Source organism: Diadema setosum, chromosome 18, assembly GCF_964275005.1.
Source record: "Diadema setosum chromosome 18, eeDiaSeto1, whole genome shotgun sequence".
Classification (NCBI taxonomy): domain Eukaryota; kingdom Metazoa; phylum Echinodermata; class Echinoidea; order Diadematoida; family Diadematidae; genus Diadema; species Diadema setosum.
Window position 1 is genome coordinate 12,347,565 of NC_092702.1, and position 14,130 is coordinate 12,361,694.

Sequence of the window (14,130 nt, forward strand, 5' to 3'; positions counted from 1 at the left end):
TTAGGTTCAGGATTAGGATTAGGATTAGGGCCAGGGGAAGGGTGCGGGGTAATTGCCCAGGGGGTAATTGCCCTAGACCCGCCTCAACCAAATAAGCAGGCCGCTCCTTGCATGAAAATTAAATAACAAAGTGCTTTTATTTACTTTTTGAGACATTGTTCCTATGTAAAGCTATGGTCACAAAGGTCCGTACAAACGATGCGTTCAGGATGAATTCAGGAGGTTGTAGAGATTCCTAGACAGGGCATAGATTCTTACAGCCTTCTTACAAAGTTCGTAATAATGCCGTTTAATTCGCATGAACTTCAAGACCTTCTTGAGAAACAAAATGATTTCTGGTTTTAATATACAATGGCCCTAAGAGTTTCTTATGTTTTTCGCAAGAATGCCTCGAGTTCTCTTTACATCATACAGCCCACTTACGTTTTTTTTTTTTGTTGTTGCAATATAGTTGTACATGCAGCTCAGGGCATTCTCAAGTCTTTCGTAAGAAGATCTAACAAATTGTTGTATATTTTGTACAGATGCAAAAAAAAGCGCTGCCGTGTGCTGTCCAAAATTCTATGGCTGTTAAAAGCTTGATACTGCCAATATGACATTGGTATCAAGGAGACTACAACTGCAGCTGCAGCTGTATCTGCAAGTAGGGGAGGAGCAGGAAGAAGATCGAGCCGTTGTAGCAGCTGCTTTAGTTCAGAAGAGACAGGAGATGCTAGTGGGTGTGACCATGGATACAGAGGAGGCTACTCTACGGACAGAACGAGAACCTGTTCGCTAAGCTTAACTTTGCGCATTTGGCTTGATACTCCCTAAAACTCAACAATTGCACAAATTGTGTACGTATTCCTCATGAGCAGCTTACAAACATTTTATGAATGCTATGACTTGTTTGTATGTGCATTGTACAAATCTTTGTTCATATAGGCTTTCTTTCGAACACTGTATAAGAGCTCTCTGTAAACAACTTTACAGTGCTTGAGGTGTTCTTACGATCATCTTAAAGGGGTCCTGAAATCCAAAGGCATGTTGATTTGTGCTGATTTATGATACCCTCAACATCATTTTTGCGGTGATACGAATATCTAGAAACATTCCATATATTTTTAACGATTTTTTTCTTCTATTTTTTTTCAGATTACTTGGGAATGCCCACAAAAATCCTTCAAAACCAATATTCCTCAGATGACCTCATCTGTCAATCATTGCTGAAGTACTGAAATGTTTAACAAAAGACATTGGAATGCACCTTCTCCTCGACTCAGCATAACTTGCATGTTTCTGTGATATGAATGTGACTAACAAAAGACTATTGCTATTTCACTCTTTTCCTATTCTTTATCCTTCTATTGTTCCTTATCTTGTTTGATGTTGCCTCCCTATTCATCTTTATCCTTCATAGGTTGCACCCCATGATCCTCAGGATCATCACTGGCCTTTCTCTGCCTTTTGTCTGTTCACCATCTTGATTTAACCCCTCCCTTACCTCTTGACTTCTAACCCAAACCTTTTGTTTTCTTTGTTCTGTGTAAAGGAACATAAAGGACTACACACAACAAGCACAGTCAGGGGAAGGCTAGGAAGCCTTCCCCTGACTGTGCTTGTTGTATGTAGTCCTTTATGTGATTGCTCTCCCTCCTTGTTTTGTCATTTTGCCTCTAACGAAGATTCTGCTAGGATCGAAAGCTTAGTCCCTCCTTTTTTTTTTTTTTTTGCTACAAAATAAAAACCCAGCAAAAACAGTGTATACAGTATTAATACCAAAAAAAAAATTAATTTCATCATGTGTCATCATTCTGGTGTTATTATTCTCAGGCGCAGAGGGGTGCATATCGCAACAATAAACCAACACAACCAATTATGTGTGTATAAATGGTAATACTATATATCATATGCTTGTGTCATATCACTTTGTACCACAACGTGATGTAACACAAACTCAGTGTCTAGAAGCACCATATTCCTCCTAAAACTGACTGTTCGCAGTTACTTGCTTTGATCATTTACCCTAGGATAATGTTTAAATAGAAAGCAGCAAAGGGCAAAGATGAGTAAATAGTAAACTACTGACAAGTAATTTCATATCTGAGTGATACTGTCAAACTCAAAACTTTACATAATATGTATAATAGTGTATCATTACTTTGCTTGTTTGTTTTCATAAATGGTAATACTATATATCATATGCTTGTGTCATATCACTTTGTACCACAATGTGATGTAACACAAACTCGGTGTCTAGAAGCACCATATTCCTCCTAAAACTGACTGTTCGCAGTTACTTGCTTTGATCATTTACCCTAGGATAATGTTTAAGTAGAAAGCAGCAAAGGGCAAAGATGAGTAAATAGTAAACTACTGCCAAGTAATTTCATATCTGAGTGATACTGTCAAACTCAAAACTTTACATAATATGTATAATAGTGTATCATTACTTTGCTTGTTTGTTTGTTTTCACACGCACAGGCACAGATTCTGTGAACTGCAATTGTCTAAAATTGCACAAATAAGAATTTTTCTTACATAATTCAAAATCTCCAAGAAATATTCTGGTTCATAAGCACTCATATTTATCAAATGTCTGGGAAAATGTACTATGTTTCAATCTAATGATCAAATTCATAGTTATAACACTCGAAATAGTAATAAATATCATTTATTTAAGGTAGTTAAGATGTATGTGATGCACACACTCAGACACACTGGATCCTCATTATGGAATTCTTCACCAGATACAGTTACAAATTCTCCAACTACAAATATTTTTGAAAAGACATTTGTTAGAAAGTTAGAGTTGTCATTATGAAATCACTATGATTATAAATAATTTTGTGGTTTTTGTTTTCTAGGGGTTTATATGACTAAACACTATCATTTAATTTTATAATGAAAATGTATTTTTTTGTGTATGTTTGTCTGTTGTTGTTGTGTTTTTTTTATATTTTCACGTGTACTATGTCTTGATTGTAAAGAAAAATTGTTTCCTATTATTTCTTTCTGTTGGGAACTACCCTGACAAGACCCCGGTCTTTAGTAGTTTCCATGTTCATTTATAGTTATTATATGTTATGTATGCATGTTCATGTACTCGTTTCCTGTCCTCAGTTTGTCACTGCACAAATGATACGTTTTTTTAATGAAACAGAATAAAGTTAAAATAAAGTTCAGTATGATGACATATGATATTTTGTGATTAAAGTGAAGGATATAAAGTGAACAATATTTAGGCCCCAATTTGAACCCCACCCCAAAAAAAGGGCCATAAAGGGGGCACTCCTGGATCTGCCATGAACAAACTTGACACTACAGTCATCAACGTACTTATTCATTGTATTAACTTAGCTCTATCACTTCTCGTCCTAGAGAAGAAGATTTTGAAAAATTCCTTACTTTTGGAAGGTTTGGAGCCCCTAGGGGCCCTTCATGGGGGCATAGTGCCCATTTTGAAAAAAAAAAAACAAAAAAAAAAAAAAACAAAACAAAACCAGATCCTATCCCCCTAGGGATGCTACCTGCCAAGTTTGGTGAAAATTCATCATGGGGGTTTGAAGAAGAAAATGAAAATATAAAAAGTTTACACACAACGTACGCCGCACAACAGATGCCGCATGATGAGTGATTGCAATAGCTCACTTGAGTCTTTTGCTCTGGCGATTTTAAAAAGAAACAGGTAACTTTTGTGAAATCTATGAACTCATGAAACAAATAAAGAAATATTGCTGTATGAAGCAACAGTGAACAAACAAGATTAAATACAGCGACTGCTAACGGGCCGGGCTTTTTTGGCTATGCTCAGACCGGGGGGGGATGGATTCCGCCCCCCGAGATCAGCGATGGGCACATCCGGTGCGATCGCGATGAAATTTTGCATGCGTGAGACCCACGTCATAATCTACAAGATTGAGTCATAAGATTTTTTGAAACAATCAATTTCTAATTTTAATTAATTAATTATGCAAATTAAGCTCAAGATCATATTTTAGCTTAATTAAAAGCATTGATAGTCTAATTTTTGATCTGTATATCTGTTTTAGCATATTCAACAATTGTACATCACAAAAAGTTCCAAAACTCATTTCAATTCTTATGTATTTTATTGTTTTCAGAATTTCTTATGTATTTCCGTGTTTTTCAATTTTTGTTTTTTCTTTGTTTTTTCATTGGAAATTGTCACTGACCACTTTTCTACCATAATTAGCACAAAATTGATAAATGAAAGTGATTAATTGTAAAAATTATCAGGTTTTTATGACTTTCATGACAGAGCACTGTTTTCCATAGGAAATGTACACAAAATCACAAAATTGTGCCCGTTTTGGGGCGACATTCCGCTACAAAAATGGGCGTGGCTTCGCAAAAGTATGCGCAGACGTTGCAAATTTGGTCTCAAAAGTTGCGCGAGACTTGAACAAACAAAGTCAAGAAGCCTCGCGACGAGGCCTTCTCGCGTTACGGAATTATAGTGCGAAACATCGAGGGGGGGCGGATTCCGCCCCCCGGCCCTTTTAGGGTTAACACCAACTGCAATAGCTACAAATTTCCTGAATTTCAATAGCATGTGCTGGTTAGAGGGGGAAATTATATCCTAACAGCAGTGGCGTATCGGGGTGGGGGGGGGGGGGCAAGGGGGGCACGTGCCCCGGGCGCCACTCCTTGGGGGCGCCAAAAACGGAAAAAACAACAACAACAACAACGAAGAAGAAGAAACTAGAAATGTCGCTATGGCGACTGGTATGCCTCCGCTATAATGCATGATTCTCCTAATAGGCCTAGATAGTACATGTGGACAATGTGTGATTACATTTTCACAAAATTGGCAAAATATTAAAATGACAAGTTTGTCACAAATGTGTTGAATGTTCACCTTCCTTGACCTAGGTTTAATTGGATGAATAGGAGAGTATGTATTTGGGATTTAAGAACTTTTTAACTTGACTTTGACCCATTCATACGTTTATGCATTGAGTAATTTTCAAGGTATGGAGAACAAAATGCAATTTCTGTATTAAATAGTAAATCTTTACCATTTTTCATCTGGCCTTTGACCCTAAAATTCATGAGATAATCACTGTCAGGCAGAACATGCATAAATACATAGTACGTTTCAAGATAACTTGAGCCACTTCCAAGATATGGAGGAAAAACTTAGTTCAGCACTTTCACTTGATCTTTGACCTTTTGACCTTTGAGGCAAAAACTTTCCAGAGAATCTCTATTAGGTTATACATGCATACACCAAGTGTAAAAAATAATCCTGCTGGCATTGCATAAACATGAGGGAAAAAGTAAAATTTTGAAGTGTTGCCCTTGACCTTTGACTCCTGACCCCATGAACCCTAAATTCTCTAGATAATCACTGCCAGTCAGTACATGTATACATGTTCCATGAAGATACCTTGAACAATTTCCAAGGTACAGAGAAAAAAGTGAAGTTTTAATATTTTTCTTGACCTTTTGACCTTTGACCTCATGACCCAAACTTTCACCAGAGAATCTTAATCAGGTAATACATGTATACACTAAGTTTCAAGAAAATATCTTCAGGCATTGCATAGATATGATGGAAATAGTGAAATTTTATGTATTTGACCTTGACCTTTTGACCTTTGACCTTGAGCATGTGCACCCAAAAGTTGATAGACACAACTTCACCCCCTAATACACATACATGCCAAGTTTCATTAGGATACCTCCAAAGGTTTTGATAGTTACCCTGTCCACAAAATTCATTACGGACGGATGGAAGGATGGACGGACGGACGGATGGACGGACGGACCGGGGGGGGGGGGGGGTTGGGGGCAGAAAACCAAATCAAACAAGATAAAAACAAAACATGATGATGACGCGGACAAAATGACAATGTTTATTGTGTTCACACAAGAATTCCATGTTTTGTAAGCTGAAATACAAAAATTTTCGGCTTGCTCGCCAAAATTTATCCAAAAAAAAAGATAAGAACAAAATGTGATGATGACGCGGAAATATACAAATTTCGGCTCACTCGCGCATACTAATTTAGAGTATTTTTTAAAGTCCTCAGTTTGTTGGCATAAATCGTTATCTATAAGGCCGTCACTATATCTTGAATGGAATTGTAAGATTTAATAAGTAAACTAGAAATGTCGCTTTGGCGACTGGTATGCCTCCGCCATAATGCATGATTTTCCCAATAGGTCTAGATAGTACATGTGGACAATGTGTGATTACATTTTCACAAAATTGGCAAAATATTGAAATGACAAGTTTGTCACAAATGTGTTGAATGTTCACCTTCCTTGACCTAGGTTTAATTGGATGAATAGGAGAGCATGTATCTAGGGATTTAAGGACTTTAACTCGACTTCGACCCATTCATACATTTAGGCATTGAGTAATTTTCAAGGTACAGGTGTGGAGAAAAAGTGCAATTTCTGAATTGAATAGTAAATTGTTACCATTTTCATCTGGCCCTTGACCCTAAAATTCATAAGATAATCACTTTCAGGTAGAACATGCATAATATGTACTAAGTTTCAAGATAACTTGAGCCACTTCCGAGATATGATCTTTGACCTTTTGACCTTTGAGGCAAAAAAAAGAAGAAAAAAAAAAAACTTTCCAGAGAATTTCTATTAGGTTACACATGTATGCATACACCAAGTATAAAAAAAAAAATAACCCTGGTGGCATTGCATGATAGGAGGGAAATAGTAAAATTTTGAAGTGTTGCACTTGACCTTTGACCCCTGACCTTTGACCCCATGAACCCTACATTCTCTAGATAATCACTTCCAGTCAGTATATGTATATACTATGTTCCATGAAGATACCTTGAACAATTTTCCAAGGTATGGAGAAAAAAAGTGAAGTTTTAATATTTTTACTTGACCTTTTGACCTTTGACCTCATGACCCAAACTTTCACCAGAGAATCTTCATTGGGTAATACATGTATACACTAAGTTTCAAGAAAATATCTTCAGGCATTCAATAGATATGGTGGAAATAGTGAAATTTTATGTATTTGACCCTGACCTTTTGACCTTTGACCTCATGACCCAAACTTTCACCAGAGAATCTTAATTGGGTAATACATGTATACACTAAGTTTCAAGAAAATATCTTCAGGCATTCAATAGATATGGTGGAAATAGTGAAATTTTATGTATTTGACCTTGACCTTTTGACCTTTGACCTTGAGCATGTGCACCCAAAAGTTGATAGGCACAACTTCACCCCCTAATACACATACATGCCAAGTTTCATTAGGATACCTCAACAGGTTTTGATAGTTACCTTGTCCACAAAATTCATTACGGACGGACGGAAGGACGGACGGACGGACGGACAACCCGAAAACATAATGCCTCCGGCACCACTTCGTGGCGGAGGCATAAAAATGACAAGAATTCCATGTTTTGTAAGCTGAAATACAAAAATTTTCGGCTCGCTTATTTTATTACATTTAAATCACCCTTGAAAAAGCATATCATGTGGGGTTGGGGTTGAACGCTTTTTCAGAAATTAGGGGCGCAATTTTCGCGATTGCCCCGTGCGCTATTTTCCCTAGATACGCCACTGCCCAACAGTAATGGGCAGATTACCTCTTGTGCAAGTGTGAAATGAAGTTACATAATACTTTGCAATCCTCCAGTATAGTAATACCAGTGTGGTGAAAATGCGGCTGAGTGCCTCTAATATGGGCAGTTCACAAGTTAAACTTTTGGACACAGTGCAAAAATCCCACAGATTCCACCCCCTGTGCCTTCCGCATGGAGAAATTGTACACAATATTTAGGTATAACCTATACTTTCATGACACAATCTGTAAAATTACAGGAGATAACATAGGTGAGTAGGGGTAAAGGCCAGAAAGTTTAGGGAAAAAGTCAAGGAATGTTTAAAGCATTGAAGCAGGGTTATATAACATTCCAATGTATTCTATGAAATGACAGGTTAAGAAGGCGAAACTATTCACGTGACTGGCTAAAAAAGGTGTAAATACAATGTATGGTGAGCTCACTGCATAATTTTTCAGTTGGGATGGGGGGCAAGTGCGGTCAAGAGCACACTCTCTCTGAAGAAACCAGATGGGATGGGGGGGGGGGGGGTAAGTGAGGTCCAGAGCACTCTATCTACAAGAGATAATGGGGGGAGGGCATTAGTTCTTATAAAGTCCATGGTAACAGAGCTCTGCAGAAAGAAAAGAGACGGCTGTATCTGCAGAAACGAGAATACAGCTGTGCTGCACTGAACCATAATTCGGCTTGTCGTTTACACACCAGCCTCTTTCTTGCCACTGCTAGTCTTGGGCACTGGACCCTGCTCAATGGGTTGTGTGGTTGAATGATAGAATGATATGCCTGGTTTTAATGCACCTTGTAAGTTGTAATATACAGACATGGAGAGTGAGAAAGGCTGAGAGAGTGCTGTGGTACTTCTGATGCATTACTCAGTATTCCCTGGAAGTACACATTATACACATATTCACATAGGGACAAGAAAAAGGCTCTCACACGGGCTATGCTACACCTCTTTCCGACATGGGATGACATACTCACCATGAGATTTCTTTCCTTGATAATTCCCCACATCCTCTTCACAACCTCGTGTCGAGACATCTAGGACAGATTGAGGGACAGAAAACAGTTGAAATCAGATTAGTATTAAATAAGAAAGAACTTATTGTTTATGAGGGCTCCATGTAGAGAAAATGTCTTCAAGACACAGCATGTCCTTGGTTGGAACTGAAAGGGGACTTCTGCTACCACTGCTGCGTCTCTTCCACTGAAGGTCAAGCCCTCTTTACAGTCCCATCTCTCTTATCCGCTCATCCGGATAAGGGATTTGGCCGGATATAGGAGACTCAAATGTTTAAAGGGACATTCCAGACGATTTTCATAATTTCACATCATGTACAGTTGCGGTGGAGCACCCCAATTTGCATCTCATTATCGCCCCGTTCTATTTGAATTTCCAACGGGCATCCACGGCTGCCCGAAACTGTGTGCATGAAAAAGTCAAATCTTTACCTTCTCCTTGTGCCGCTATGCGTGCCGCTAGTAAACTCAAACTTACCACACTATCTAAGTTTTTAAAAACCTTCCTTTTGATCAAAAAAATTATGAAATTTTCTGCACTAGAACTTGAGATATTAAAGCGTTTTGAAAATCACCTCTCGCAAAACATGCTCTCTATTTTTTCCGACTGGACTATGGCCGGGCTCCAATGTGTCCGAAATTGGCAATATAAGTTTATCAGGCCTCAATCCATATATGGTGAAAGTTTTCGCTTGGTTCCACCTGTACTTTTTGAGAAATCAACTTGTTTCTACAGGGTTTGGAATAGAAAATTGTAGTCAGTGGAACAATTGAAAATGACGTCATTTCGTTTCCCGTAATATTGGGCATGCGTGGTACGTGAGATTCAGGATTTCGTGCTCATTGTTGGTTTGCATGTGACGCAGTCAATTTTGCCGAGTGTCGCACGGCGGTGACTGCTGAGCTGCTGCCGCGCACGCTGCATGCAGCAAAGCGTTGTGTGTGCTGTGACATGCAACGCTACAGTCACGCGATTATATATACATGGGACCGACCTGTACGCTTTGCGGTCGTGTCATTTTTTACATCACCTTCTGTTTTTTTCCGACACAACCATGGCCGGGAATATTACGGTATGACATTTAAAATGCAAGCAGATAAATAAATTTCGGTGTACTTTGTTCGAATGGCGCTTTGGTTCCGCAATCACACTTCGTGAATTTTAGGATGATTTTCGAGGCATATTTTTGGTAATTTTGCTCGCATGGTTTTCGCTAAAATTTCACATTTTATCATTGTTAAATCCTTTAATATGTTATATGTGCATATTCGGACATGTTTTCAAATTCAAACTAACTCAATTTTAATCCGAAAATAGGTTTCCTTAAATTGTTATTAGCTTGAGAAGTTGTTTACTTTTTCTCAACTACGCGAGTACATGTTGTTTACTTTATGCAAATGAGGCTCGACTGCCGATGGATTTCTGCGAGATAATTGGGGTGCTCCACCGCGCCTGTGTAGTACATAAATCAACAACTCCATGTATAGATTTGTGGAATTTATTGTGGTTGTTGAGCAGAGAAACAATACTTTGAAAAACCTCAATTAAAATTACAATGAACAAGGATGATGACATAGGAGGTTCACATATTTCAGAAATGTAGCAGTGTAATTCCATTAAAATACCGCTTGCTTGCAAGTTCACCTGTGTATCATCTATGCATGCCTTCTTCTTCTGTTCTGCTTCCTTGAGCCCCAACTCGTGCATTCTTATGGCGACTCTGCCATGTCATCATCCTTGTTCATGGCTATTTGTTCTAAATTTTGAAAATATTCTTATTCTTCATCCCAATTATCACAAATTCTGAAACTCTGTCCTCAGTATAACTAATTTATAGTTGTTCAAACGTAAAAATGTGAAAATCATCTGGAGGTCTCCTTTAATACACGCAGCTGCCTACCAAGTGGTTGCTACATGTAGCCTAATGCAGGTAGCATACACTGAAACACTATGTACAGTGTCGTGCCCTGATTTAATGAAAAGTTTTCTGTCCATGTTCTTGCAGTGATTTTGGGGTAGTGACTGTCTCAATGCATGTTATTTAGATGAAAATTAGATGTGAATGTATGTTATGTTGGAAATGATGTGTAATCTATGTGAGTTTGTGTAGGAATTTTGTTTGAGTTTGACATCCCCCTTTTGCCTGTAATTATTCGCTTGAAAGAAAACACACAAAAAAACAAAACAAAACAAAACAAGCCGAGATGGCATCCGGATAAAGGGAGCCGGATAGGAGAGGTCGGACTGTAAATGATATTTAAGAACTGCATATATTACATAAACACCATGGGACAGAAAAAGCTACAATCCATGACACTGGTGCTAAACTTTTGATTTCAATACACTAAATACCTCCAGAATTTCTGCTGTCAACACTTCAGCCTTTGTCAGAGGACTGACCCATCTTCATCTCCATCGTGGGTCATAGACTTTTGGAAGTTTATAACCCCCTCCAAGGCCACAGGAAGCAAAGACAAGCACATGTATGTGGAACAGTCATATCTATAAGATAGCTCTATTATTTCAAGCATCATGATTGGTCAAAATGCATCACACGACATGTAACTTTTTAGTGCAGACAGCACAGGAGTGCAGGAGGTTCTCAATGAAATGTCATATTTCACACTCAAGCTCGCTCCAGTGTACAGAGCAGGAGGAAACCAATTTTGAAAAAAAAAATTAACTTTTGTTTATTTTGATTTTCATGTGTCAATAGTCTCTAAAACAAATGTAGAACTTGACTTTTATTCAATATTCAATTTCAATAAATACACAGTACTGCTTGCAATAAGGGAACAGAGAGCCATCAGTGGTCATCAGGTGGAAGCTCAGCAGTCTGGTGGATGTGATGCCTGTCTAGCAATCAGGTCATTTGTTCTAGTACAACCTGAGTTTGTATGCCCACGACTTTTAACATGACAACTGTTAAAACACAGACTAATCAGTGTTTATTTACATCAATGAAAGGCAACTTGTCTATCAGTAGCAAAACACTTGACCCTGTTGTGCTTGGTGTAAATACAGTGAATGCTTGTTATCTTTAGGTGGTAGGTACAGAAGCTGCACCAATGCAAATATACCTTGCATGGTACTGCAATCACACAAGTGCATGCTGGGCCATGCATTATTTCTATGGGACACCCTTTTTTTAGATTGCGCAAAACCTTTCTAATGCGAGACTGAGAATCATCATGTCTGATAATGATTGAAAGTTTGGCTCATTTTCTGCCAAAATTTTAAGTACAGATTTGTAATGTGTATACATAAAATCATGTGCAGATTCTGGTTGACAACTTCCCACAATTACAATTGTGCTTACTTACCCTATCTGTTCCCAAAATACTGGCAAGCTCTGGGGAAAGGATCATATCAGCAATATACCCTGCAAAATAGAAAGATTAGTAAAACTAATTATTGTCACTGTAGGTAAAGATGTCTTAATTGTGGAGTCTGCATGCTCATCTGAAACTACTGTAAAAAGAGGAATGTTCGCGTGCACTTTAATTTCGTGAATTTTGCGAGCGCCAAGATTCGCGAAATTAAAATGCACGCGAAAGTTCTTGTCTACACTGTGTGCATTGAATGCCAGTGGCGATTCCCAAAAGGCTGTCGGCTCCAATTCGCGAAAATTTAATTACGTAAACATGCAGGTCAATTGAATCTCTGCGAACAGGTATCTAACAGACTGCCTAAAATGTAAAACACGGGTGTGCTGTGAACAAAGCTGAATAAAATTGGAAAAAATGACAGAGGAGTTATAATGACTTCATTGGAAATTGCCAGAGGCTCTATCAAAAGAAGTCAGTTGTCAGATATTATGGTTCTTGGTTGACTGCATGTTCACTGCAATACAGTGCACTCCCGTTATAACGAACATGGTTATAACAAAATTCTGGTAACAATGCAGGGGTGGATCTAGCTTTTTATAAAGGAGGGGGTTCGGGGCGGTATGCGAGGGAGCGTAGCGAGCGAGGGGGGGGGGGGGGGAGGGTGTGGTCCCCCCTCCCACAGTAGGGAGAATTTTTGAAAATTTGTGTGTGAAAATGGCGTTTTCTTGCATCTAAAACACCACTATTTTGGGTATAGAGGTCATTGCCATAAATAGAAAAAAATAAAATTACAAGTTAAAAAAAAAAGATAAGATAAAAAAAAAATGGTCCCCGGATTTTTCTTTTTTTTTTTTTTTTTGGGGGGGGGGGGGGGGTTGCAACCCCCCCAACCCCCCCTCTAGATCCGCTTCTGCAATGAAATAAAAATCAAGCCGCAACATTATCCTCTCTATGTTTTACATTGTATATGTGTTCGTTTATAAAGAAAGAAAAATGCCAGTCCTCACGACTTTGTTATTGTCAGTAAAGGTCAACTACAATCGAGCAAGATTCTTTGGTTGCATGTGTGCTGCGTACAAAGCTGAACACAATTGAGGGATTATACGTATAAAGCCAAGTGCAATTATACAAAATTGAGATGCACATACAATGCTTGGAATCCAGCTGAGCAAACTTCGCACCAGGTTTGGACAATCTGAAACTGCAATAAATCATTCATTGTTCCCCACGAGCTTTGCACAGATACCAACTCCCTTGTCCTACTAAGGTACAAACAAGCAAATCATGTATGGCCGCACATATAACATTCATGACTGCTTGTCTTTTATTAATAGTGGATACTTCTACATTTTGAAGAGGTCAGTCACTCTTTCTGCCATTGTTTGAAAGTTTGGAGTAATTCTGCACAGATACCAACTCCCTTGTCCTACTAAGGTACAAACAAGCAAATCATGTATGGCCGCACATATAACATTCATGACTGCTTGTCTTTTATTAATAGTGGATACCAACTCCCTTGTCCTACTAAGGTACAAACAAGCAAATCATGTATGGCCGCACATATAACATTCATGACTGCTTGTCTTTTATTAATAGTGGATACTTCTACATTTTGAAGAGGTCAGTCACTCTTTCTGCTATTGTTTGAAAGTTTGGAGTAATTCTGCAGGTGTCAAAAATCAATGAGTGGTTGCATGAAGGTGTGTATTCCACTTGAAAATGTCACTTTTTTTAAGTTGATATCAAGCTGTGTGGAGATATGATTTCACTTAAGAATTTCTTGCAATACAGAAAATTCATGAGGTTGTAAAACTTCACACACTCCATTAAAGTCCACATGTGACCGGTTGCCTTGTTCTCTACAGGATAAATCAGGGACACTGAAGGGCAAAATTTGCCTGAATATTGGGAGTTTGACATTTGCTATGAAATGAAAGCTTGATGTGTTTCAACAATTTCATGCCAAATTTTTCACGACTTCAAACATTTCGAAAAAATATAATTTCTGTTGCTTTTTAAGCATGTAAATATGAGGGTTTGAATTGATCTTCAATGTTCATATGTGTCCTCTCCTGCCCTGTTGATTGTATCTGTAATGCATTGAGATTTTTTTCTCACAAAAGTGTACAATTGGTGACTGCCTTTCTCACTTTTTCTATGATATGTTTGATGAAACAAAGTGGGACAATTTAAATATCACTGCAAAGCCTGAAAAATAGATGAT

General features: G+C 38.2%; 1 protein-coding gene across 1 annotated transcript in view; it reads right to left on the bottom strand.

The window, feature by feature from the left end:
- LOC140241546 (uncharacterized) overlaps window positions 1–14,130 on the bottom strand; it is a 79,282-nt gene that overhangs the window by 18,360 nt on the left and 46,792 nt on the right. The window contains exons 7-8 of the mRNA XM_072321281.1: window positions 11,901–11,959; window positions 8,538–8,597 (exon numbers count right to left, since the gene is read on the bottom strand). Of these exons, the coding sequence (XP_072177382.1) occupies window positions 8,538–8,597; window positions 11,901–11,959 (119 nt within the window). The remainder of the gene's footprint in view (window positions 1–8,537; window positions 8,598–11,900; window positions 11,960–14,130) is intronic.